This window comes from Spermophilus citellus (assembly GCF_964194105.1).
Source record: "Spermophilus citellus genome assembly, chromosome: 2".
In the NCBI taxonomy this organism is placed as follows: Eukaryota; Metazoa; Chordata; class Mammalia; order Rodentia; family Sciuridae; genus Spermophilus; species Spermophilus citellus.
In genome coordinates this window covers 251,668,341-251,694,099 of record NC_138183.1, presented here as the reverse complement: position 1 = coordinate 251,694,099, position 25,759 = coordinate 251,668,341, and the positions used below count along the sequence as shown (strand labels likewise).

General features: G+C 52.5%; 1 protein-coding gene across 1 annotated transcript in view; it reads left to right on the top strand.

The window, feature by feature from the left end:
* Positions 1-4,823: 4,823 nt before the first annotated feature.
* SPTBN2 (spectrin beta, non-erythrocytic 2) overlaps positions 4,824-25,759 on the top strand; it is a 29,294-nt gene continuing 8,358 nt past the window's right edge. Inside the window, exons 1-20 of the mRNA XM_081281429.1 lie at positions 4,824-5,091; positions 7,256-7,407; positions 7,851-8,024; positions 8,766-8,857; positions 9,009-9,089; positions 9,954-10,069; positions 11,748-11,860; positions 12,014-12,201; positions 13,663-13,780; positions 14,361-14,519; positions 15,023-15,325; positions 15,960-16,113; positions 16,322-17,192; positions 18,598-18,735; positions 19,101-19,857; positions 20,301-20,503; positions 20,843-20,933; positions 21,144-21,290; positions 23,349-23,612; positions 25,521-25,745. Of these exons, the coding sequence (XP_081137555.1) occupies positions 4,914-5,091; positions 7,256-7,407; positions 7,851-8,024; positions 8,766-8,857; positions 9,009-9,089; positions 9,954-10,069; positions 11,748-11,860; positions 12,014-12,201; positions 13,663-13,780; positions 14,361-14,519; positions 15,023-15,325; positions 15,960-16,113; positions 16,322-17,192; positions 18,598-18,735; positions 19,101-19,857; positions 20,301-20,503; positions 20,843-20,933; positions 21,144-21,290; positions 23,349-23,612; positions 25,521-25,745 (4,524 nt within the window). The 5' untranslated portion in view covers positions 4,824-4,913. The remainder of the gene's footprint in view (positions 5,092-7,255; positions 7,408-7,850; positions 8,025-8,765; positions 8,858-9,008; positions 9,090-9,953; positions 10,070-11,747; positions 11,861-12,013; positions 12,202-13,662; positions 13,781-14,360; positions 14,520-15,022; positions 15,326-15,959; positions 16,114-16,321; positions 17,193-18,597; positions 18,736-19,100; positions 19,858-20,300; positions 20,504-20,842; positions 20,934-21,143; positions 21,291-23,348; positions 23,613-25,520; positions 25,746-25,759) is intronic.

Genomic DNA, 25,759 nt, shown 5'->3' with positions numbered 1-25,759 from the left:
TAAGAGGGACAAGGTCATATACACTGACCCTCAGGGGTCTTCAGATGTTGGTGTTTTTGTGTAGGGGTCTCTGCATGGGTTGAGAGCTGGAAGTCCCCTTCCCAGAGCTAAGTGTGACAGTGGCTGCTGGTCAGAATTCCCTAACCTGAAGGGCTGGGACGGGGACTGCTTTGCCATCCAGCAACTAAGAGTGTTAGGTGACTAGCTCAGGTCATGCCTGGCCCACAGTGCTCTTTGCTTGGGGTGATTCACCTCTGCCCTGGAATTTACTTTTATATAAATATTTACAGAGCAAATCCAGAAGAATTTGTTGGGGGAAATGATGGGACAGGAGTCCTAGGCCTAATGGAAATTAAGTTCCCTGTTCTGCTACAGGGATTGAAAAGCCCCAATTGAGGGACCTTAGACCTGAGCTCCCTCACACCTCATTAAGGCTACTCCCAGGGAAATCCTGATGTGCAAGGAAAGGGGAGGGGCTGGCAGCCCTGCCCTTCAAGCAGGTCAGGTTCAGCTTCGTGGAACCAGGTAATGATAGAAGCCAAGTTCTGCCTTTGTGTGCCCTTGGGAACACACCTTCCCAGCCACCCCAGTCTCACTACCCATTCCTTTTTCCTTCCCCAAACCACAGAAGAGGTTCTCCTTACCTCCTTCCTTCCCAGAACCAGAGATGGCCAAGTTCACAGCCCTGGTCCCAGGAAGTAGAGCTCAGGATTAAAATGTCTTCATATTCAAGAGGTACTAGAAAAATGAGAAATGTAGAATTTGGGATTTTGTTAAAGTTACAGACACCATCCCCCCACCCCCCACCACCATTCTCTTGAATGGCTGCCGAGTGTCATGTTACACAAGAACTTTGAACAATACTCATTAAATAAATAAAAAAAAAAAAAAAATCCCCAGCAACTGATCCCATGCTCATTTGTTAGGTTTGAGGACAAAATGTGTTTGCGAAAGTTAAGGTCATAAATAATGCTGGCAGCATACATGATCCAGGTTTCCCAGCCAGGCCCTAGAGTGCTGTGGTGAGTGCTAATAACCCACCACACTAATAGGCTCCAGGTCGGTCAGAGAACCTGTAAATCTCTATCTCAGAGACTGTAATTAAGAGAAAGAATTTTGCTTCCAAACCTTGGTGGTGCCAGGTGCCATGGCACATGCCTGTAATCCCAGCAATTTAGGAGGCTGAGACCGGAGGACCATGAGTTCAAGGCTAGTCTCAGCAACTTGGCAAGACCTTCAGCAACTTAGTAAGACCCTGTCTCAAAATAAAAAATGGCCGAGGGTGTGACTCAGTGGTTAAGCACCCCTGGGTTCAATCCCCAGTACCAAAAAACAAAAAAATCCACTAATAACAAAACAACCCTTGGTGGTCCTTTCAGCTGTGTGACCTTGAACCAGTGGCTTATTTCTGTGGTGCTGCTTCCTCTTCTATGAAATGGGGACAGCCATGGACCCTGGCCCCACTGGGGGTTGTGATGAGGAGATGCATGTGAACATGCATGCAGGGACATGTAGCACAGCTGACATTCATGGAGCACATATTAAGCATTCTTTATAGCAAACAAAAGGATATAAAGGGAGAGAACTGTACTGTGTCCTTCTTTGAACTCAAGGTACTTGGTCCCTACTTGCCTATCAGCTCATCAGTCCATCTAGAGGATCTGTGGTAGATGTGGTAGACCAGAGCAGAAGCTGGGTCTCTCCATCTTCAGTAGCCTACAGGAGGCAGAAGGCTCAGAACAGGAGAAGTGGGGAGGGAAGAACTCTACTTTCTACTCATTACTGCTCAAGGGGACTCACACCCGCTGCCTGCCTCACACCACTCCACACACTGCCATTCTGACACATGCTAAGCTCAGGGCCATCTTCAGCCCCAGCTCTGCCCTGCCCTCCCTCGGCTGAGCCCTTGAAGCCCTTCCTGTCTACCCTGTGCAGACACGTGTGCCCTGAGACACTGTGCTACCCTCCTGCCTCCCTCCACAGGCCATCTGCCATGTTCAGTCTCTCCACATTCCTGTCCCTCATGGTGGCTTCCCCTCTCCCCCTGGAGACCAATTTTCACAAACTAAAACAAACAACCCACCCCTGGCCTTGAGGAGAGCAACGGCAGAGCTAGGGAAGGAAGGACATGATGAGGGTGAGGTCCAGAGGCCCGGAGATGCCCTTCACCGGCTTCATCTTCTTGCAGGAGCAGGAAGCCACCCACCACCATGAGCAGCACTCTGTCACCCACAGACTTCGACAGCTTGGAAATCCAGGGCCAGTACAGTGACATCAACAACCGCTGGGACCTGCCCGACTCAGACTGGGACAATGACAGCAGCTCGGCTCGCCTTTTTGAGAGGTCTCGAATCAAGGCCCTGGCAGGTGAGGTCAGGGGAGGACCACTGGAGGTGCTGAGGAGGCTGGAGGAGGCTGGTCCCACGCAGGTGGTGGAGAGTCCTTCACCCCTATGGGAAGACCTCACTTTTTAAGTTGCTGTACTAAGTGGGAAACCCAGAATAGCCCACCAGGCCCCTGGTCCCCAAATCCAGCCTCAAGAGCAAACTTCCTGCAATCCAGAACCTTCCGCAGCCTCCCTTACCCCAGGCCCAGAGATGCCAGCGGAGCTGACCCCTGGACTTGCTCCACTGACTCAACAGCTTCCTTCACTGGCCTGGACCCTGGGTCATGTCCCTTCCTCCTTTTGCACTCTCACCGTCACTCTGTCTCCGCCCCCACATCCCTGCCTTTCATTGCCTTCCTTGATTTCCACTGTCATTTCCCATTCCTGTTCTCCCTCGCCATCCTCTCTGCACCCTCCCCACCTGTTCCTTCCACCTGCCACCTGTTACTCCCATTATTTCATCTACCTGTTTCCGGAAGCAGGTCCTCTCCCACTGCAGTCTTGTCCGCAGCCCATTCTCCAGGGTTTGCTCTCCACCCACCTGGGTCCCTGCCCTTCCCTGTGGCCAGGGCTCTCCCTTTCGGTGGCCCTGAGCACAAACAAACTCGTTCAGCGGGCCTCCCTGCGTTCTGGGGGAGGAGTGTCATGGCAACAGTGCGGCTGCCACCTGACACCACCAGCGGCTGGCGTGGGGCTGAGTCACCCACACACCCCTAGGCCACCCACCCAGTCTGGCTCCCCTCTTCCATCCCTCCCTTGTCATTGCCCAGCCCAGTCCAGTGAGAAGTCAGGACTACTCCTAAGAGGTGGCGCCCCAGTGGGTGGCTGCTGAGAGAAGAGATACTGAGGCTGAGGTTCCCAAACCTGGCCGCATGCTTTATCCAGGAACTATTGTCACAGGCTCCCAAGCTCCTCCCTGGCAACAGTGAATCTTTGGCCATATGGGCCATAACTGAGGCTTTTTAAAAACTCCCCAAATAGCTGGGCACCATGGTGCAGGCCTGTAATCCCAGTGACTCAGGAGACCCAGGCAGGAGAATTGCAAGTTTGGGATCAGCCTCAGCAACTTAGCCAGACTCCATCTCAAAATAAAAAATAAAAAGGTCTGGGGATGTGAGTTAGGGGTTGAGTCTCACTGGGTTAAATCCCCAATACCCTCCCAAATCTCCCCACATAGTTCTTCTCAGCCAATGCAGCATCAGTCTAAGGATCCCTGTGTGGTGGCCATTGGTTCTGAAGACCTGGACCCTTTTCCCTTTTGGCAGGGTCTTTGGCTGGCTGTTGAAATTGTCATACCAATGCTTCTCTATCTCAGAGGAAACAGAGGTGTGGGATATGGAAAATGTCCCTCTTTGAGGGAAAGTGTACCTGGAACCCTAGTTTTTGGTTCATGATTCTCTACTACTGCCATGGTGTGCGGACACCAACCAGGACTCTTACCATATCTGTAATGACACATGCCTCCCAGGACTGTCATGGTGTCTGCATGGTCCACAGGCCAACCTGTATGATCATGATAACTGGGTGCACAGGACATGTGCCACCCGGAACTCTGACCATGTCTGTGTACACACCACCCAATATTGTCCTAACACCTGTGCCCTCGAGACCTGTGCCCCCAGGACTGTTATGAGTCTGTCTGTGCACATATGCGAGCCACTTGGTGCTCTTTATCTCTCCACTACACGGGTGATGCCCTGAAGAGGTAGCTCCATATGGCTGTGCTGGTGTACTCTGTGCCTCACACCCCCAGGTGCTTATGAATACTAAAAGGAAGGCGATGGGGGAGGGGCGAATGTATGAAGCCCAGGAAGAGGCAGGAAGGAGATGCGGTGGACGGCCCAGCAGTGAGGCGTAACTGGGGACTGGGACATTGGCTGAGGAGAGCAAGGAAGGGGCTGGAACCATAGATGATGCTAACCCCCTAGTGGCAAGGACCCTAGCAATACCTATTAGCACAGCTGGGGGCTTGGCTTCTTCCAGAATCTCCTTGTTTCCAGGTTTCTGTTTTTCTGCTTTCTGAGCTAAGATCAAAGCGGGCGTCCTGGAGAGGGACCGCCCAGGGTCACCCTGAGAGGGGCCTGCTTGCAGCCCCTGCAGACGGCTTGCTCTGGGGGCCTCTCTCACGGGTCTTCCCCAGTCTTGTGCAACCTGGGGCTGACGGGCAGGTCTCCCGGCGCTGGCAGCTCCCTCCTCCGCCCCCGCGGGCCTGGCCCTGCCGCAGCCCGGCTCCGCCCCCCAGCCTCCCGCCCCTCCCCCGCCACGGTCCGACCTGTTTGTCGGGAGCTGCTGGTGTCTCCTCTCGCCACAGCCAGGTGTGCCCCGCTCACTGGTTTCAGGAGCTCAGACATCCCGTAACTCCTTTTTCCCACTCCTTGAAACTCCCAGCATCCTTGAATCCCCGCCACCAGGGACGGCAGCCTCCCGGGACCCCAGGCCCAGGCTCCAGGGGACAGACACTTGCCAGCTGCGAGGCGCAGGGGAGCATGGACTCTGGGCCGCGGGCTGTGTAGGGGCAGCGGGCGGCATGAGCGGGAACGCAGTGGGCAGGGTGCACGGGAACGGCCTGAACGGGGCCGAAGAGCTTTACTACGAGGCTGTGGAAGGGTCTCAGAACCCGGGGGGCCTCCTGCTCTCACCGGCTGCCTTCATCAACCCTGCTCAGTATGCCAGCGTGTTGGAAGGACGCTTCAAACAGCTCCAAGGTGAGTGCCCCCAGGCAGAGTGGAGCCCGGTGTGCGAGAGGGGACTAGGGCAGGGGGAACAGCCTGGGCCCAGGAGCTGGAGCGGCACTTTCTGTGACTCAGATGTTTGTGTTGGGAGACAAGTGACCAGCCCTAGAGGGAATCATTACAAGTGGCCAGAAACTCCAGAGATGTAGACGGAATTGGGAAAGGTTTGGACCCTCTGGGAAGGACCATGTGGGGTAGTGGGGGTGGGAGGTTGACCTTGAGGGCCCCACTGGGTGCAAAGGTAAAGAGGATGGAAGGAGCCCTAGGTCAGTGCCAGCAACGGAAGCCTCAGCAGGTTCAGGCAGCTGGCCTCCCAGGGTTTGGCCATGCTCCCCCAGTTAGGGAAGACGGGGAGTGGGCCAGAGGCGCAGGATCTAGAGCTCCTCTGTTTCCATGGGCTTCTGAGTGGGCATCTGAATGTGTGTGAGGGGGCGTGTGTGGAAACTGGGTGGGTGTCAAAGGAGAGGTTGGTAGGTAGATGTCTGAACAGGCATGTCCATCCTGGCACACACATTTAAATATATTTCTGGCAGTCGCTGTTTCATGGTGTGAGTGTGTGTGTGTGTGTCTAGGGATGCTATAGGCATTTTGTGACGTACACTTTGGGACTTGGCATTGCCCATGTTTCCAGCCGTCACTGTTTCCATGTCTTCCCCTTTTATTCTACCTGTGTGCTAAAGTGGCCTCACCCCACTGTGCCTGATAGCAGGGCAGTCCCCCCTGGATCCAGTCATGGCAGGATGATCTGGGCCATCCCCAGCTTAGGCAGAGCCTGTAGACTCTGAATGGTGTCCAGAGGCACCCTTGGTTCCATAGGTGCTCTGGAGCACCCCACGCGGTCATTAGGACCCCAGGTTTGGCACAGGTACAGGGGCTGGAGGTGAGAAAGACAGGAATACACATGGGTGTGTTGCTGTTCTGTGGGTGAGGTGCACAGGAATGTGAGATTAAGGGATGAGTCTTTTCAGTTTCTGAGATGCTGGTGCTGAGATGGGAACAAAGGTGACTTTTCATGCCAGGCCACTTGGGCTAGGTTCTCACACTGGGCTCTTGAAGGAGAACTGGCAGGAATCATAGCCACCAGACAGCTTCCCAAAGGCCTGAACCTCTTTCTTCCCTTGGAAAAATTCTTAATTTTCATTTTTCTTTTGGTATTGGAAATTTAACCCGGGCCTGCTCTGCCACTGAGCTATATCCCCAGCCCTTTTTGTTTTTTATTTTGAAACAGGGTCTTACTAAGTTGCTTAGGGCCTTGCTAAGTTGCTGAGGCTGTCTTTGAACCTGCAATCCTCCTGCCTCACCCTCCTGAGCCACTGGGATAACAGGTGTGCACCCTGCGCCCTGCTAATTCTCATTTTTCTATGGAACCTGACAGCATCCCCAGACCAGGAGCCATCCTGTGGGCCAAGCAGCAGGACTTTTTCTATCTTTTTTTTTTTTTAATTGGCACCTAACTTGGCCTGCCTGCCTCCCTTGTTTTGGAGAGCTCCCCAACTTGCAAGGTCTTGATTCTCAATCTTGGGATGTTGGTGTCCTGGGACTAGGTGCCCTGCAGCCAACTGGGTGACCCCACCCCAGAAGTAGAGTGGCCCATCCTTTCTGTCCATGATCTAAGGACAGTGAGCTGAGAAGGCCCGCAACCTCTCCACTGTCAAGTCCTAATGACCACTTGGTAGAGCCGCTGCTGTAATTTCAGACCACGCCCTCTGCTTTGTTCCTTTATGGCAGCTCCTTACCAGGAAGCCAGCTATGCCAGGCACCCTCTAGGTGTCCCATACTAGTATCTCATTTAACCAACATGATGAGTGTTAAAGTAGAAAGTAGCGTGCCCATTTTACAGGTGGGGAAGTTGATGGGTGGAGTAGCCTGCCTAGTGTTCCCCCACTGTTACGTGAAGGAGCCCAATCCCAGCCCCTCCGTGGACAGTTTCTTTTCTCTTTCTCCTTAGAGCCTGCTTTCTGTCTCTCCTTTTTTTTTTTTTTTTTTTTTTTGTTTTTTACTTTGCTTATGAGCTCATTCCAAATTCCTCACTTCCCACCTCACTTCCTACTTCCCCCCCCCACACACACACAACTGGTATTTAGAAGCAGGCATACCGTCCTCAAAGGATAGAAATGACCCCACGTTGCCACCACAGATGAGCGAGAAGCCGTGCAGAAGAAAACCTTCACCAAGTGGGTGAACTCGCACTTGGCCCGGGTGACGTGTCGGGTGGGAGACCTGTACAGTGACCTCCGGGATGGGCGCAACCTCTTGAGGCTCCTGGAGGTGCTCTCGGGAGAGACACTGGTAAGCTTCGATCATGGGGGTGGGGATCAGCAACTGACCAAAGGGACAAGCCACAGGAGGGGCCCCTAGAGAGACGAGCCACAGCAGGGCAGAGCACAGGGAGCCCCTCTGCCCAGAGGATGGTTCCGCTCCAGGAGGCTTTGCTGCGTGGATTTCACAGGGGCCTTGCTGCGCAGAGCCAGGAACAGTAGCCCCATTGAAAACATTTCTTCTCCCACCCACTCTGGGTGCAATTAATTCCCTTGGGAATCTTAATCTGCCCAAGCCTCATCTATTACCTTAGCTTCAGCTCCTTGACCTTTGCCCCGGCCCTGAGGCTGTCCCTGTGTTCCTGAGGGAGGACATGGGAAGGTGTGCCCAGCACGGCCCTGGGAAGGCTGGGGAGGAAGGAGGAGACCCGTAGCCCCATGCCACTGTGCCACCTCCCCGCTGCCCCCCAACAGCCAAAGCCTACCAAGGGCCGCATGAGGATCCACTGCTTGGAGAATGTAGACAAGGCTCTGCAGTTTCTGAAGGAGCAAAAAGTGCACTTGGAAAACATGGGCTCCCATGACATCGTGGATGGGAACCACCGACTGACCCTTGGGCTGGTCTGGACCATCATCCTTCGGTTCCAGGTACCATCGAAGGTGTTCCTCAGTGAGTGGACCAAGCACCTGTTCTGCACCTCGAACAGTTAAAGCTGGTCCATGATAAGTTCAAAAATGGAGTGTCAGGAACCTGGCCCAGAGTTGGCCAATGCAGCCACATCTGTGTGCCAGATCAGGGGACTCACCTTGTTATACAGGGAGAGAACAGTTTGGAGTAGCCCAACTCCTTGTGGCAAAGTTCCCCAGAGCCTGCTCTGTGTGCTGGTCATGTGCCTTGGGACCCCAGGGTGGTTCACAGGGGATTAGGAACTTATAAACTGGTCCGTCATTGCAGAGAGTTTGAAAGTTTGAGAACCACAGGAAAGGTCTGGCCTCCTCCTCCATGTGCTTATGTCCCAGTGTCATCTCAACTCTCCTGATCACACCTGACCTCTCTGCCTCTTCTAGCCCTAAGCAGAGTTCTGTCGGCTTCACCTTTGAAAGCAGATCTCAGAAAATGTCCACTGATCTGCCCTCAGCTCCCCACCCGGAAGAACCAGCTCTCTTCGCAGGCACTTGTACTCACCGGCTTCCTACCCCTCCTGCTGCCTTAAATTCCTCAGACCCAATGGTTCATGTCACTTGCCCAGGCTGAAAGGGCCCTAGGCTCTGTCCCTTCACCTGTATGACGGCAGTCTAACAAGTCTTTTCCTGCCATTTCTGAGTGTCTCTGATAACGCCAGGTGCCCCTGTCCAGGGAGTGAGGTCCCTGCATTTCTTCCTTTTTAGATCCAAGACATCAGTGTGGAGACAGAAGACAACAAGGAGAAGAAGTCAGCCAAGGATGCCCTGCTGCTCTGGTGCCAGATGAAGACCGCAGGGTGAGGAGGCCCTGGGCATGTGGCAGTGGAGGGCCAGGTGCATTGAGGTTGTGCATCAAAGGATGGAGGGGCTCTGGGATCCACAACCTGGAACTGTCCTTCCCTCCCAGACCAGGGCTCAGCCCCACTCTCCACTTTTCCCTATTTCCAGGTATCCCAATGTTAATGTGCACAACTTCACCACCAGCTGGAGGGATGGACTGGCCTTTAATGCCATCGTACACAAACATCGGTAAGACAGGTTTGCAAGCACATGGGTTAATGACCCAAGGGACACATAGGTAGGCCAAAGGCGATGAGATGAGCTCACCTCAGCTGTAAGGAACAAGTGTACAGAGAGGAACTGGAACGTGGGAGCATCGTGCTCCACCAAGAACTTATGTTAGAAGTAGGGGGTGGTGGGGCTGGGGATGTGGCTCAAGCGGTAGCGCGCTCGCCTGGCATGCGTGCGGCCCGGGTTCGATCCTCAGCACCACATACCAACAAAGATGTTGTGTCCGCCGAGAACTAAAAAATAAATATTAAAAATTCTCTCTCTCTCTCACTCCTCTCTCACTCTCTCTTTAAAAAAAAAAAAAAAGTAGGGGGTGCTATGGGGGAGGGTGGGAGCAGTGGAGGTTTGGTTTGGGTTACTCCCTTACTTTTTTTTTTTTTTGGTACTGAGGATTGAACCTAGGGATACATAACAACTGAGCCACATTCGCAGCCCTTTTTTATATTTTATTTAGAGACAGGGCCTTGCTAAGTTGCTGAGGCTGGCTTTGAACCCATAATCCTCCTGCCTCAGCCTCTGGAGCTACTGAGATTACAGGCATGTGCCACCGCGCCCAGCTGCGGTGCTCCCTTCTAGACAAAATTGAGTTGGACTCTTAGGGATAAAGGGGAACAGGTTGACTTTTCCTCTTTGGGGGTCTCATGTGCTTTTCTTTTAATTTTTAGTGTAAATGGACACAATGCCTTTATTTTATTTATTTATTTTATGTGGTGCTGAGGATGGAACCCAGTGCTTCACACGTGCCAGGCAAGCACTCTACCACTGAGCTACAGCCCCCAGTCCTCATGTGCTTTTGATATCTTCTATCTCCCCCTGCCCCAGGCCAGACCTGCTGGATTTTGAGTCCTTGAAGAAATGCAATGCACACTACAATCTGCAGAATGCTTTCAATCTGGCTGAAAAGGAGCTGGGATTGACCAAGCTGCTGGATCCTGAAGGTGGGGCAGAGGCAGAAGGCATGCTGGGCTGGGGAGGGGAGGACGTGGAGCAGCTACCCGTGGTATGGGGTTTCTTGGGGCAGGGGAATGAAAATGTTCTGGATCTATGTAGTCAACAATAATTGCCCAACCTTGTGAATATACTGAAAACCACTGAGCTGTGTAAAAAGATGAATTTATGGTATGAAAATTATATCTCAAAAAAAAAAAAAAGTCTGGAGGAAGAAAGGGATTCCTGCAGAAGAAAGATCCCAGGGCTCTGGGCTCAATCCCAGCTCCTGCGTAGAGAAGCTCTGTGACTGAGAGCTAGTCCTCGTGGTTTATGGGGGCCCTTCTTATTCTAAAATTCTAGGGTTCTAACTACATGAGCTTGAGGTTCCACTGAGAACTGGCCCCTGGTCAGCTGCCCCTCTGGACTGGCTCCTGTGCTTCTGCTCAGAAATTTGATGAGATTAGTGATGGCCACTCGGCTCTTCCTTTGTACCTGGTGTAGCACTGCACTTGACATGTTTTAATTAATCAAATCCTTATGACAACCCTTTGAAGCCCATACCATTATCATCTTCAGTTTAAGAAAGAGAAAGAACACGGAGCCTATAAAGGTTGAGCACCTGGCTAAGGCCATGTGGCTGGTGGAGCTGAGATCTGACTTCCAGCATCCTGGCTCCAGGGCCAGTTTCCTCAGCTGCCTTTATCAGAGCAGAGAGCAGTCTGGTACAGCCAGAAAGGGGAGCAGGGAGGGGCCAAGCACCTGCCTGTTGGAAGTGCTCCTTCCTAAGCTCGCTGGGCAGGTTTGGGTCTTGGTCACTTTCTCCTGCTTCCCACCCCACCTGTGGCCCCATCTCCTGAGCGCTCTTAGTCCAGCATGGCAACATCACCGTCAGTTACCTAGAGACAGAAGTAGGCTGAATTGAGTTCCCTGGAGAGCTTTTGAGAAGCACATGGCTGTGTCCTGCGACTTCCGAGATGACGTCAGTGGCTCCTGCCTGCCTGCGAGTTTTCAGAAGCAGTCAAGGGGCTTCTAGTCTCATAGTCTGACCTTTGGGAAGGATAAAATCTGGCCTAACTAAAGGAGCCCAGGGATTTCAAGTCACGGTCAGCCTTGCTCAGGTGGTGGAAGCTGTTTCTGCTTGAGGGACTCTCGCCGTTGGGTGGCCCATCGCTGAGGTTTGGGACTTAGGCTGGAAACAAGGGTGACCATGTCCCAGGACAGGGCTAGGCACTGGCCTCCGTGTCTACTGCGCAGCATCCCAGGTCCAGGAGGCTTAGTCTTATGTCCCACTGCCCCAGAATCTGTTGGCTTCTTAGACATCTTTCCAGCCTGCAAGCCCAGGCTCTGACCTCAAATGGCAAGCTCTTTCTTTTCTAGTGTTTCTTCTCTCAAGCAACTAGTTTTCATGTCCAGTGGGCATGCTGGGAAGAAGCGTGCTTTGGCTTCTAGGTTGTGTACACTGTTTGAAGGGCCTGTCCTTGCCTAGGAGAGGGGGAAAAGGTGAGCTTTTCTCAGCCTTTTTAGTCTGAACAGTGGAGGTGTCACTTTGCTTATAAGGGAGCTGAAGACATGCCCACCATGGAGGGTTGGGAGGCCTGGGCACAGTGCAAGTGGCTCAGGTTTGGGGCCTGCTTCCAGGAGGCAGGTTTCTGAAGTCCACCTGACCTGAGTATTCCCATTTCTCAGATGTGAATGTGGACCAACCAGATGAGAAATCCATCATAACCTATGTGGCTACCTACTACCACTACTTCTCCAAGATGAAGGCCCTGGCTGTGGAAGGCAAAAGAATTGGCAAGGTACTGCTCACCGTGAGACAGGAGGTGGAAAGGCCACAACAGGCCTGGCCCAGGGGTCTTACTCCCCGAAAGCAGGGGCAAGGTGGAACTGCAGGACTGTGCCAGGGACCCCCCACTGGCAAGAACCCTATGTCCTTGTCTCCTGTGGTGCAGGTGCTGGACCACGCCATGGAGGCGGAGCGCCTGGTGGAGAAGTATGAGTCCCTGGCCTCTGAACTGCTGCAGTGGATCGAGCAAACCATCGTGACCCTCAATGACAGGCAGTTGGCCAACTCCCTGAGCGGTGTCCAGAACCAGCTGCAATCCTTCAATTCCTACCGCACCGTGGAGAAGCCGCCCAAGTAAGTGCCCCCAGGTCCCACCCTGCCAGGGCATGCCTGCCCTGAGCTGTGCCCACGTGAGAGGAAGCCTCATTTACGAGTGGCCTTATGGGAGGGACGTTTGGCAGTATATGAACTCCGGAGGCTCATTTCCCCCAGCTCAGGGCCAGAATCATACAAACGACATAGTTGCTCCAAAGTAAAAATTCTCAATCATGAGCCATTTTTAAAAATCTGTGCTGTGGAAATGCTCACCACAGTGGGACCCATCCGATGAGATTACAGGCCAGGTGTTGCAGCACCCCAGTCCCCCCACAGGGAAACGTGCCACGACCTGACAGGCAGGTCACACCCAGCAGCACGGGGGTGACTGGTGAATGAGCATCGCAGAGGTTCCTATCATTTATATATTTTAGCAATTAACTGTTTTCATGTGTGGAATTGCTATTAGGTGATTCTATATGGTACATGCTAAAACTTACGGGGTTTTTTTCTGTTTATCATTAAGCCCTTTTTAAATTAATGTGTCAGCTCCAAAACTAATTTTCATTGAGAAAGTAATTGTTTCTGTATAGTCCAGGGATTGATTTAATGTGTGCCTTTGCCCAGAGAATTCTGGATACGAAACAAAGATGTAACTTCAAGGATGTTCACGAGCATGACCTTTGTAAAAGAAAAATAAGTCAAGAGTCTAGCATGGTAACATATGCCTGTAATCCCAGCAATGGGGGAGGCTGAGGCAGGAAGATTGCAAGTCTGAGACCAGCCTCAGCAACTTAGCAAGGCTGTGGCTCCAAATTTTTAAAAAATCAGAGGGACTGGGGTCATAGAGCACCCTTGTGTTCAATCCCCAGTACTGCAAAAGGTGGGGAGGACAGGGCAAGTCACAAGGCAATCACTGAAAATAGTATTGAACAAATGTATTTAATGACATAAAAAGATATTAATGAGAAATAATCGAAGAAGCAGGCTATAGGAATTCTTTGTGGACCACAGAAAACAAAATGCTAAGTGTCCAGCTTCCAAGCATCTGAGTTCAAATCTTGGCTCTGCTACTGAGCCGTTGTGTTGGGCAAACTCTTTGGCCTCTCTGTGTCTCAGCTTTCTCATCTGTAAAATGGGGATAACTGAGAGAATGTAGACTATGGAAAGAGAGAAGCAAGTTAGTGCTTGCCAGATGCTGGGAGCCTGCCCAACTTACAGCAAGAGAGTCCTGGTCTTGTTAGCTGTGGATACACCGGGACTCTGTGGAAAACAAAAATTAACAATCATGTACAAAGGGGTCACAGTGGTCATCATTTCTGTGTGGCTTTTGTTGCTCTAAAACAATGTTTTTGGGTTTACTGGTTTGTTCTGGCTTTCAAACAAGGGCGTGTGTTGCTTTTATGACAAGAAAAGCAACTAGGTCACTCCATGTTGTAGTTGAGTCCTCACAGGCCCCTACTGGCCCTTGCCTCTGACCCCAGTTTGGCCCTTCCTCAGGTTCACTGAGAAAGGGAATTTGGAGGTGCTGCTCTTCACCATCCAGAGCAAGCTACGGGCCAACAACCAGAAGGTCTACACGCCCCGCGAGGGCCGGCTGATCTCTGACATCAACAAGGTCTGTAGGCACCCTGTTGTCACTCAGGGGGCCATCCTCGGCAGCCCAGGCCCAGAGCCCTCTTGACCTCCACCAAGCCCTACCACCCTAACTGAATACTCCACCTCACTGTCCCCACTCTGAGACATGACTCTTGGTGCATCCTCTTAAACATCTTGCCCAGTTCCCCTTCCTCTGACTGTCCCTACAGGGTCATGTAAGGAATTATACTCCAAGTCCCTTGTCTTGTTCAACAGGTCCCCAACTCACTATTTCTACTTTCTATTTCATTTTTTCACAAACAACACATAGAAGATGAATAAAAGTAAAACAAGGTTTGCCCACACTCCCACCACTGCAAACAAATCAAGCAATTTCCAGTGATTTCCCTCCAGCCCTGGTCCAGAAGCAGGCATAGTTATTGTGAGGTTTCCCAGCACGCTCGGCGCTCCTGTTTCTCCATACCACCACACACAGGCAGGCGCCTCGCGGACCACATTCCATGGGTCTGCTGGACGCGGGACTTACCTGTGCCCCTGCCCCTCCTCTCTGACCCTCCCCACCCTGGCTCTGATGCACTGATCCTATCCCCACCATGCAGGCCTGGGAGCGGCTGGAGAAAGCAGAGCATGAGCGGGAACTGGCCCTGCGCACGGAGCTGATCCGCCAGGAGAAGCTGGAGCAGCTGGCCGCCCGCTTCGACCGCAAGGCCGCCATGCGAGAGACCTGGCTCAGTGAGAACCAGCGTCTTGTGTCACAGGTAGGAAACCAGGGCCTCCAGGGACATCCAGGCTGGTGGGTTGAAATGGAAGGGAGGCAGTGATGAGTAAGGAGCCCTGCAAGGTGGGGAGATGATCCAACACGAAATCCATCGCACAGGTAGAAAGACCGAGAAACTCAGGAGCAGCCAGGCACAGTGGCACATGCCTGTATTCCCAGCAATTTGGGAAGCTCAAGCAGGAAGATCACAAACAAGTATGAGACCAGCTTCAGCAAAAAAGCACGACCCTGTCTCAAAATAAAAAAACAAAAGGGACGCCCCTGAGTTCAGTCCCCAGTCAGAACAAGCAAGCAAGAGACAGACTCAGGTCCGGGGGCCAGGAGCTCAAGCAGGAGAAAAGATGGTGGGATGGGGGGAAAGGAAACTGAGAGCCACCTCGAGGGGCTGGCATCTTGCAGCCGGGGCGCTCTGGGAGGCAGCCGGGGCCAGCAGAGGTTCTGTCCTTTGGTTCCCAGACCTCCCCTCTCTCCTCTCTGCCACAGGACAACTTTGGGCTGGAACTGGCTGCGGTTGAGGCAGCAGTGCGGAAGCACGAAGCCATTGAGACCGACATCGTGGCCTACAGCGGCCGGGTGCAGGCAGTGGATGCTGTGGCCGCCGAGCTGGCCGCCGAGCGCTACCACGATATCAAGCGTATCGCTGCTCGGCAGCACAATGTGGCTCGGCTCTGGGACTTCTTGAGGCAAATGGTGGCTGCGCGGCGGGAGCGGCTCCTCCTCAACCTGGAGCTGCAGAAAGTGCTTCAGGACCTGCTGTACCTCATGGACTGGATGGGAGAGATGAAGGTAACGGCCGGCGCTGGTGGTGGGACTCCGGTGGTCGAAATCGTGGAGGTGCTGAGAGGGCCTGAGTAGATAAAGGGGGGAGCGGCCGGCTCACTAGGTCAAGGAGTTTGAATTTTATTCAAAATAACATGGAGCACTTAGTGATTCAAAGGTTCTGAGAGGGAGAGATGCGATTCTGCCTTACCTGTTAAAAGGGTCCCTTGGGCTACTATGTGGAGAGGGCTGTGGGCAGCCAGAGTGGGAGCACAGAGACCAGTTAGAGTTGTTGCAGTCTTCTGTGTCATAGGTGGCCCTAAGGAAGGGCCTAGGAGAGGCACTGAAGGGAGCTGGGCTGCTGGGGCAGAGCAGTGACAATAGGAGGGTGTGTGTCTGTGATTCTGGGGCTAAGGAAATGAGTCACAGCAGAGATTCCAGGAGCAGAATTTGCATAAAGGCCGTTCCCTGGGAGGGTGCCTAAACAGAACCGTGGTGCGTCCCTGCATGTGGGTGTGAGCAGGTATGCTCGCCTGGGTGCAACACCTGGAACCACCCAAAGAGGTTGGAAGGGAGACCCTGGGAGGTTGGCACGTGTGCCTGACTGGCAGCGAACAAGAAGGTTCTCAGACGGGCACCAGCATGCTGCGTGTTCCGGCAGGGGCGGCTGCAGTCTCAGGACCTGGGCAAGCACCTGGCTGGAGTGGAGGACCTGCTGCAGCTGCATGAGCTGGTGGAGGCTGACATTGCCGTGCAGGCTGAGAGGGTGCGGGCTGTGAGCGCCTCTGCCCTGCGCTTCTGCGACCCAGGGAAAGGTGAGAACCAGAGGGGAAGGTCCTGGAGATGACAGGGCTGGGAAGGGCAACATTAAGAGCAGAGGCAGAAGACTAGGAAAAGCTGGGGACAGGAGAGCTGATGGTGGATGCTGGGTGAGGAGCTGGAGCCAGGGAGGGGGTTGGGGATTTGTCACCAAGGTGGGTGCAGAGGATCCAGAGCTCTGGAACCCCACATGACTATTTTCAGAGTACAGACCATGTGACCCGCAGCTGGTGTCAGAGCGGGTGGCTACCCTGGAGCGGAGCTATGAGGCCCTGTGTGAGTTGGCAGCGGCTCGCAGGGCTCGTCTGGAGGAATCACGGCGCCTCTGGCGGTTCCTCTGGGAAGTGGGAGAGGCTGAGGCCTGGGTGCGGGAGCAGCAGCACCTCCTGGCCTCAGCTGACACTGGCAGGGACCTGACCGGTGTCCTCCGCCTGCTCAACAAGCACACGGCTTTGCGAGGTGAGATGAGTGGCCGGCTGGGGCCCCTGAAGCTCACCCTGGAACAGGGCCAGCAGTTGGTTGCAGAGGGCCATCCTGGAGCCAGCCAGGCTGCTGCCCGTGCAGCCGAGCTCCAGGCCCAGTGGGAGCGGCTGGAGGCCCTGGCCGAGGAACGGGCCCAGCAGCTTGCTCAGGCTGCCAGCCTCTACCAGTTCCAAGCCGACGCAAACGACATGGAGGCCTGGTTGGTGGATGCACTGCGCCTAGTGTCCAGCCCTGAGCTGGGGCACGACGAGTTCTCCACACAGGCCCTGGCCAGGCAGCACCGAGCCCTGGAGGAGGAGATCCGAGGCCACCGACCCACCCTGGAGGCCTTGAAGGAACAGGCTGTGGCCCTGCCTCCCGCACTGAGCCGCACGCCCGAGGTGCAGGGCAGGGTGCCCACACTGGAGCGGCAGTACGAGGAGCTGCAGGCACGGGCGGGCGAGCGTGCCCGGGCCCTGGAAGCAGCCCTGGCACTCTACACCATGCTCAGCGAGGCTGGGGCCTGTGGGCTCTGGGTGGAGGAGAAGGAGCAGTGGCTCAACGGGCTGACCCTGCCTGAGCGCCTGGAGGACCTCGAGGTGGTACAGCAGAGGTAGGGCCTGCAGCTGCTTCGGACCCCCTTGCCTGTGAGCTGGGGCCAGGGTGAGAGGTGGCCACTCCCACCATAAAGCTGTCCACTGCACCTCACTGAGCCTTAATCACATCCTTCTGTCTTAATGGTTGTCTTTTCTAAGTTTTAATGATAATGTTAAACATAACAAAAGTAGACAACATTTCACAACAAAACCCTTCCACCCATCCCCAGGGTCCAACTTTGTCAATATGGTGCTCATTTTGATTCACTCCCTTTTTTAAAAAATTATTCCTGGTTATTTCACATGTAGTCTTCAGGACACATCCTTTAACAAAGAGGAGGAAAAGCCAGGCTTAGCAACACACACCTTTAATCCCAGCAACTCAGGAGGCTGAGTCAGTAGGGTTACAAGTTCAAGACCAGCCTCAGCAACTTAGGGAAAACCTGTCTCAAAATAAAAAAAAAATAAAAAGGGTTGAGGATGTAGCTCAGTGGTAGAGCATTCCTGGGTTCAATCTCTAATGCTGGGGGGATAAAAAATAAAAAGGAGAGAGAACCCTTACATAAAAATATATTTTTTAAATTAAATATGGAATTATAATATATATTATAATATAATAATATTATTGGCCCGTTTAGGCAGAACCTCTCATGAGGTTCACAGAATAATATCTTAAAATCATTTTGAAGAGAGTTTTCTTATAGAACCTCAGTACCATTATTACTTAGAACAAAATGAGCAATTACTTGATATCACCTACCATTAGTCCATAATCAAATTTCCTGACGGTTTAAAAAAATATAATTCAACTTTTTTTTTTTTTAAGTTTTCAAGATATCCTATTAGAGGTTTTGATAAACTAAAACCCTTAGGCCAAACCCAGCCTGCTCCCCGTTTTTTTGGTAAAGCTTTTCTGGGCAGAGCCATGCCCACAGACAGGAGGTGATCCTGTCTGTAGTGACCCTTATCACTGCTACCCCAGAGCTGAGGAGCTGGGACAGACACAGTGACTCTCAGACCTAAAATGTTACTGCCTGGCCCTTTACAGAATAATCCTGCAGACCTGCCCCACTAGAATATAAAATATCCCTGAGAGAAGTTAGAGTTCACGTCTTTGTCACTTAGACACATGCTTTTGGTTGTCACTTCATTTTTTATTGGTGGGGTGGGGCTTGGGTTGGGGGCTAAAGGGTGAGCCCCAAGAGAGTAAGTGAACCTCTGTTAAAGGTCGAGTTTGGCTATCCCTCACCATCTTTTTGAACAACCCCAGAGAGGAGAGTTTTTCCCCTGAGAACCTTGTAGGCAAAGCATCGCAGGGACAGAGCCCTGTGTTGAAGGGAGGCAGTTCTGCAGGCATCTAAGAGAGATGGCCTGGGGCCTCTCTGCCTCCCATCCTCGTGCTCTGCTTGTTTACCCACTCAGGTTTGAGACCCTAGAGCCGGAAATGAATGCCCTGGCCTTGCGAATTACTGCTGTGAATGACATAGCTGAGCAGTTGCTAAAGGCCAACCCTCCAGGGAAGGACCGGATTCTCAACACTCAGAAGCAGCTCAACAACAGGTGGGCTGGGGATGTCAGCCCTGGACACTGAGGGAGAAGGAAGCAGCTGGAGATGGTGCTTCAAAGAGGGTTTGGCAGGGCCTGGGAGGGGGCTAAACACAAGGGGAAGGACAAGCCTGGAATGTGTTGGGGAGGATAAATAGAAAAAAGGATGAAATGGGATCAAAGTGGTCCCAGGAGGCTGAGGATTGGATGGGGAACAATCAAAAAGAGGAGGCGGCAAGGGAATGATGGGGAGCAACCTTCTTACAAAGGCAGAAGTGGGTGGGTGTGCACCATGTGGGGAGAAGCAGGGGTACCCCAAATGTACCTGGCCAGCCAGGGAAGTTGAGCAGCTCTACATGCTACTCCCTCCCCCTACTCAGGTGGCAGCAGTTTCGGTCCCTGGCAGATGGCAAGAAGGCAGCTCTGACATCAGCCCTGAGCATCCAGAACTACCACCTAGAGTGCACGGAGACCCAGGCCTGGATGAGAGAGAAGACCAAGGTTATCGAGTCCACCCAGGGCCTGGGTAATGATCTGGCTGGGGTGCTGGCCCTGCAGCGGAAGCTGGCCGGCACCGAGCGGGACCTGGAGGCCATCGCTGCTCGAGTGGGTGAACTGACCCGAGAGGCCAATGCCTTGGCTGCTGGCCATCCGGCCCAAGCCCCTGCCATCAACACCCGGCTTGGGGAGGTACAGGCCGGCTGGGAGGACCTGCGAGCCACTATGCGGCGAAGAGAGGAGTCCTTGGGTGAGGCACGGAGGCTGCAGGACTTCCTGCGCAGCTTGGATGACTTCCAAGCTTGGCTAGGTCGCACGCAGACCGCTGTGGCCTCCGAAGAAGGGCCAGCTACCCTGCCTGAGGCTGAGGCCCTCTTGGCCCAACACGCAGGCCTACGGGGAGAAGTGGAGCGTGCCCAAAGCGAGTATAGCCGCCTGCGGGCCTTGGGCGAGGAGGTGACCCGGGACCAGGCAGATCCCCAGTGCCTCTTCCTACGGCAGCGGCTGGAAGCCCTGGGAACCGGCTGGGAGGAGCTGGGCCGCATGTGGGAGAGCCGGCAAGGCCGCCTGGCCCAGGCTCATGGCTTCCAGGGATTCCTACGGGATGCTCGCCAGGCTGAGGGCGTGCTCAGCAGCCAGGTGAGAGGCCAGGGGACAAGGTCCCACCCAGGAAGAATAGGAAAATAGGGACCAGGGGATGTGTGAGGAAGAGGATAGTGTCAATGGGTGGAGTAGTTGAGGAAATAACACAGGCAGGAAGGAGTGGGGAAAAAATGATAAACAAAACTTACCAAAGCTGACTTTAGATGACACAGAAAGCATGGCAAGTCATATAACTATTTTAAAATCAAATCAGTTGCTACAAATAAAGTCGAACAGGATTTGGGCCCCAGCTCAGCTCCCTTGGAACTTTCTAGGGTCCCCCAAGTTAGTGATACCCCCCTTCATCTTCAGAGCCATCTGGCTACTCCACCCTTGCTGAGGCTGGCCACCCTTTCATCTGTGTCCCTGGCTGGGTCTGAGGGATGGAATCTGTATGCTTTGAGAAGTGAGCTTGCTCCCTGCTCCCTGCTCCCACACAGGAGTATGTTCTATCTCACACGGAGATGCCAGGGACACTCCAGGCTGCTGATGCTGCCATTAAAAAGCTGGAAGACTTCATGAGCACCATGGATGCCAATGGGGAACGCATCCGTGGGCTCCTGGAGGCTGGGCGTCAGCTGGTGTCAGAGGGCAACATCCACGCCGAGAAGATCCAGGAGAAGGCAGACTCCATCGAGAGCAGGTGGGATGAGGCCGGCGGATAAATGAGGGGTCTGAGAGAGAAATCAGTGGAACAGGGCGGTCTCAGAGATGGAGATGTGGCGTGGGAGACCTGACAGGTGGCAGGAGATAGGGAGCTGACAGCAAAGTAGATCAGGAGCTGGGATGGTCTGCCTCCTGCACACTTGGGCAAAATAGAGCCTACTAGGTGGCAGGCCTGGAAACGTGATTCCTGCCTGGGGTGTCTGGTGGGGTTTCTGAGAGGCTTATCCCTACAGGAAGAGGACTGAAGCCTCTAGGTTACTTAAAGGCCACATCCTCTCACAGCAAGGCCTAGGGTTCACAAGCACTGTCATTACAGACACAGGAAGAATCAAGAAGCCGTGCAGCAGCTTCTGGGCCGCCTGAGGGACAACCGAGAGCAGCAGCACTTCTTGCAAGACTGTCATGAGGTGAGGCACCCAGGTCCCTGCAGCACCTCTAGCCATCCACCCCTTTCCCAACCCTCACCCTGGTGTAAGAGCATCGCAGGGTTGCTGGAGCCTGCAAACACTTTCATGGCCTCTTCCTGAGTCTTTTACATCTCCTGGTCCCCTCGTCCCCTCTCTTTCCCCCTCCAAAATGCCCCCTACCTTCTCCATCCTGGCCTGTGCTTGCTCCAGCTGAAACTCTGGATTGACGAGAAGATGCTGACAGCTCAGGATGTGTCCTATGATGAGGCCCGCAACTTGCACACCAAGTGGCAGAAGCACCAGGCATTCATGGCCGAGCTAGCCGCCAACAAGGACTGGCTGGACAAGGTGGACAAGGTGAGTGGTGTGACAGGAGCAGCAAGAAGTGAGCGTCTGGGGCTGCCTCAGGCAGTGTCCTCTCAACGGTGCAGGCCACAGTCCAGGCTGCAGGCCTAGCTCCAGGCCATGGTTTTCAGAATTAGAGATCATGGGTTTCTGGAGTCACACCACTGAAGTGGCAAGTTGTGTTCTAGGAAATAAAATGTCTTTGGGCTGTGGGACAGTGATTTCAGAGCTTTGAGAAAGCCCAACTTAGTAGGGTGCCAGGCCATAGCCTTGGCTCAAAGCCATAACTGTTCCTGGGTCCAGAGCAGATGGCTGTCTTCATCAGTACTCTGCAGACACTCTGTAAAGGACCAGAAAGTGAATATGTCAGGCTTTGTGGGCCATATGGTTTTGCTGCAACTACTTGTCTCTGCCACTGTGGTGCAAAAGCAGTCATAGAGAATACATGAATGAATGAGCATGACTGTCTCCCAATAAAACTTTATATAAATAGGCAGTGGCCAGACTTGGCCCATCCACCATGGTTCGCCAGTCCTTGCTTTTGAGGATTGCTGTTCCTGATACTTGGTCTCCCACCCAGCTCTTCTAGAATAACTTTATTTCTACTCAGCAAATATTCTTGGAGACCATTGTGTGTGCTCAGCACACTGCTATGCTGCCTGGAATATAAAAAGACACCTTCCCTCCCACAAGGGCATGATGGCTGGGGAGAGGAAACCAGGGTGTTTTCAGTGTTTCCATTTGTTCAGCAAATATGTGCTTGCTGCTGCTGTACAAGATGCCACTTCAGGCTCCACCCTCAAGGAACAATACTGTGGCCAGGATATAGAGATGTATATACAAACAGCTGAATCGAATCCAGAGCAGATTTTGTTGAGTGTCATATGAGAGTCCAGTAAAGTCTGGGGGCTAAAGAAAGAGGAGATTTGGGGATTCTGGAAGCAGGAGCAAGCCAGGACAGTCTGTGACGGGTGAGCGAATGAGGACAAGCCAAGACATTGAAGGAAAAATGTTGTTAGGTAGAGAAAAGAGTGTGAACAGAAAACCAGAGGTGTAGAAGGGGCACCTTTGTGGACAAGGAGGAAATGTGGCAGGAGTGCAGAATGTGTGAAGGGGCTGGTGGAAGCAAAGGCGAGAAGAGCACGTTTGGCCAGGTCAGGAAAAGCCCTGGTTCCTGGATGCGGAGTATGCCCCAGAGCTACCCAAGCAGTGCTAGCCTTTGACACCTTCTCCTTGGCAGTGTTAGAGGCCTGAAGGGAGTGTCTGCCTTGTGTTCCCAGAAGCCGACCTTGAAATCAGGATTCTAGTGCAGGACACTTTCAGGGCAGGTGGTCCCAGGAAGCACTGGTAGGGGAATGAGGAGAAGCAATGGAAGGTCAACCATCTGGACAGGGTACTTTGGGTCGGGGTATAGCCCAGGGGTAGAGTACGTGCTTAGCATGCTTGAAGTTCAAACCCAGGTATGAAAGAGAGGGTGAGGAGTAGGAAAGGAAGGGAAGGGAGGAAAGGAAAGAAGGAAGAAGGGAAGGAAGGAGAGGAAGTCCTCAACCAAAAGGCGGGGAGTGGGGAGACCAGGTAGGACTTGCTCGCTCCAGTTCAAGTGAGGAGTAACAAGTGGAGAAACATGGAATGAGAGCAAATAACCCAAGTTCATGTGCAGCATAGCAGCAGAAGCCATGAGCACCAGGAAAGATTACAATGGCTTCTTAACTGAAGTGAGGTTTGAGCAGAACTGGGAGGAGGAGCCGGTTTAACCAGAAGTGAGGACTGTGCAGTGAAGAAGGGGCCTCTAGAAGCCTATGCTAATGAGCTTACGTGAGGACCTAGAATGATCGTCCATACTTCAGGTACCTGGTCTGCCATTGGCCTATAACATTCAGTGATGTCTAATTCTTTTTTTTTTTAACATTTATTTTTTAGTAAGAGGTGGACACAATATTTTATTTTTATGTGGTGCTGAGGGTCGAACCCAGGGCCTCACACATGCTAGGCAAGTGCTCTACCTCTGAGCCACCCAGTGGTGTCTAATTCTAATTCTGGCACTTACACCCTCTTTGTCTTGCCACCCAGGAAGGGCGAGAGCTGACCCTTGAGAAGCCAGAACTGAAAGCGCTGGTGTCAGAAAAGCTGGGGGACCTGCACAGGCGCTGGGATGAGCTGGAGACCACCACCCAGGCCAAGGCCCGCAGCCTCTTTGATGCCAACCGTGCTGAACTGTTTGCCCAAAGCTGCTCGGCACTGGAGAGCTGGCTAGAGAGCCTGCAGGCCCAGCTGCACTCCGATGACTATGGCAAGGATCTGACCAGCGTCAACATTTTGCTCAAGAAGCAGCAGGTGCGCTGTGGGCCTTCAAGGGGGGAGGGTGAACTGGAGAAGAAAGGATGAAGTGTCTTTGGATCTTGAGATTGGGAGATCATTCTAAGGCCTGCTGCATGATATCTTTTGGTATTTCTCAAGCTGCTGGGATTATAGGCATGTGCCACTGCGCCCAGCTCTCAGAGTGATTTCTACAGGCCAACCGTGTCAGAATCTCCAGGAGTGAGTTAATGGTCAGAGGAAAGTCAGGAGACAGACTGAACAGGGAAACTTTTGTAAAAAGACTTATTTCTTAGTAAAAGGTGGATAACATTTTTTTTTTTTTTTTTTTTTTTTTGGTACCAGGGATTGAACTCAGGGGCACTTAACCATTGAGCCACATCCCCAGCCCTTTTTTGTATTTTATTTAGAGATAGGGTCTCACTGAGTTGCTTAGGGCCTTGCTGAGTTGCTGAAGCTGGCTTTGAATTCAAGATCCTCCTGCCTCAGCCTCCCAAGCCACTGTGATTACAGGCGTGAGTCACTGCACCTGGCAAAAGGTGGCTAACTACTGAAGATGTTTCTTAGTCTATTTTCTGTTTCTATAACAGGATACCTGAGGTTGGGTAATTTATAAAACATAGAAGTTTATCTTGGCACATGGTTCTAGAAGTCAAGAGCATGTCGCCAGCATCTGTTCAGCTTCTGGTGAGGGCCTCAAGCTGCATCATTGATGGCAGAACAGAAAGGAAGTGATTTCATGTGAAAGAGACAAAACACAAGGGACAGCCTTACTTTATAACAACCTGCTCTTGTGGTAACTAAGTTAGCCCCACAAGAAGTGTGTGAGTGCACCTTAATGACCTCTTATAAGTGCCTCTACCTCTCAATACTGTTAAAACTGGGGATCAAATTTCAACATGAGTTTTGGAGGGCATTAACCACATCTAAACTGACAGGTGTAAAGATGACTCTACAGCAGGGGTCAGAAAACTTTTTTTTGTAAAAGGCCAAATAATAAATATTTTGACTTTGTGAATCAGATTGTTTCTGTCACAACTATTAAATTCTGACCTTGTAGGACAAAAAAAAAAAAAAGGCTCAGACTGTATTACAATAAAACTTTATTTACAAAATAGGTAGTAGGCTGTATTTGCTGATCCCTGTTCTTAAGAATCCTAGAATAGCTAGGTGTGGTGTCACACACCCATAAACCCAGATATTTGGGAGACAAGGCTGGAAGGTATAAAGTTTGAGACCAGCCTTGGGAAACTCAGCAAGACCCTGTCTCAAAATAAAAACTAAAAAAAAGGTAAAGTATCTCAGTGGTTGAGTGCCTCTGGGTTCAATCACACAGCTGAATTTCAGATCTCTTTGGAGAGCCAAAGTGAATGGACTAGAAATTTGCTGGGGTGTCATGGGCCAAAGCAGGTCTGCATCTAGCAAGCCCAGGCTGGCCAGCAGGGAACTACCCTGGGAGTGCCAGCAAAACTTGCTGGAGGAACAGAGTCACAGGATCTCTTGCACACTGTAAGCAGTTTTGCTGTAGGAGACAGAAGTAACCTGGAAGAGAGGCCCTTCCTGTACTGAGTTGTAGCATCCCTCCAGCGGCCTCTACTGACAAGGCCTGGTATTGCACCAGCTGGCATAGGAGAGATGTTGACTGGGTCCATCCAGTTCCAACATAACAGAGCAGGGAAAATGTGGATTTACAACTGAAGTGGATTTGGGACAGACGATTCCACCTGACAATTCATAACAGGCACAGTTATCACACAACCTGGATTCCTCCATATATCAAAGTTCAAGATCAATCCAGGCCACAAAAGGATGTACTTCCTGGAGTAAGACCTGGGGATGAGAAATTGTAATTGGAGACTAGTGTCTCCTCTGAGTTTGAAGGTGGAAATGTGGCATTTACATTCCCTTCCTCCTCCTCATTTGCAGATGCTGGAACGGGAGATGGCTGTGAGAGAGAAGGAGGTGGAGGCAATCCAGGCCCAAGCAAAGGCACTGGCCCAGGAAGACCAGGGTGCAGGGGAGGTGGAGAGGACCTCAAGAGCTGTGGAAGAGAAGTTCAGGGCACTGTGCCAGCCCATGAAGGAGCGCTGCCAGCGCCTGCATGCCTCTCGTGAGCAGCACCAGTTCCACCGGGACGTGGAGGATGAGATTGTGAGTCCCCCGGG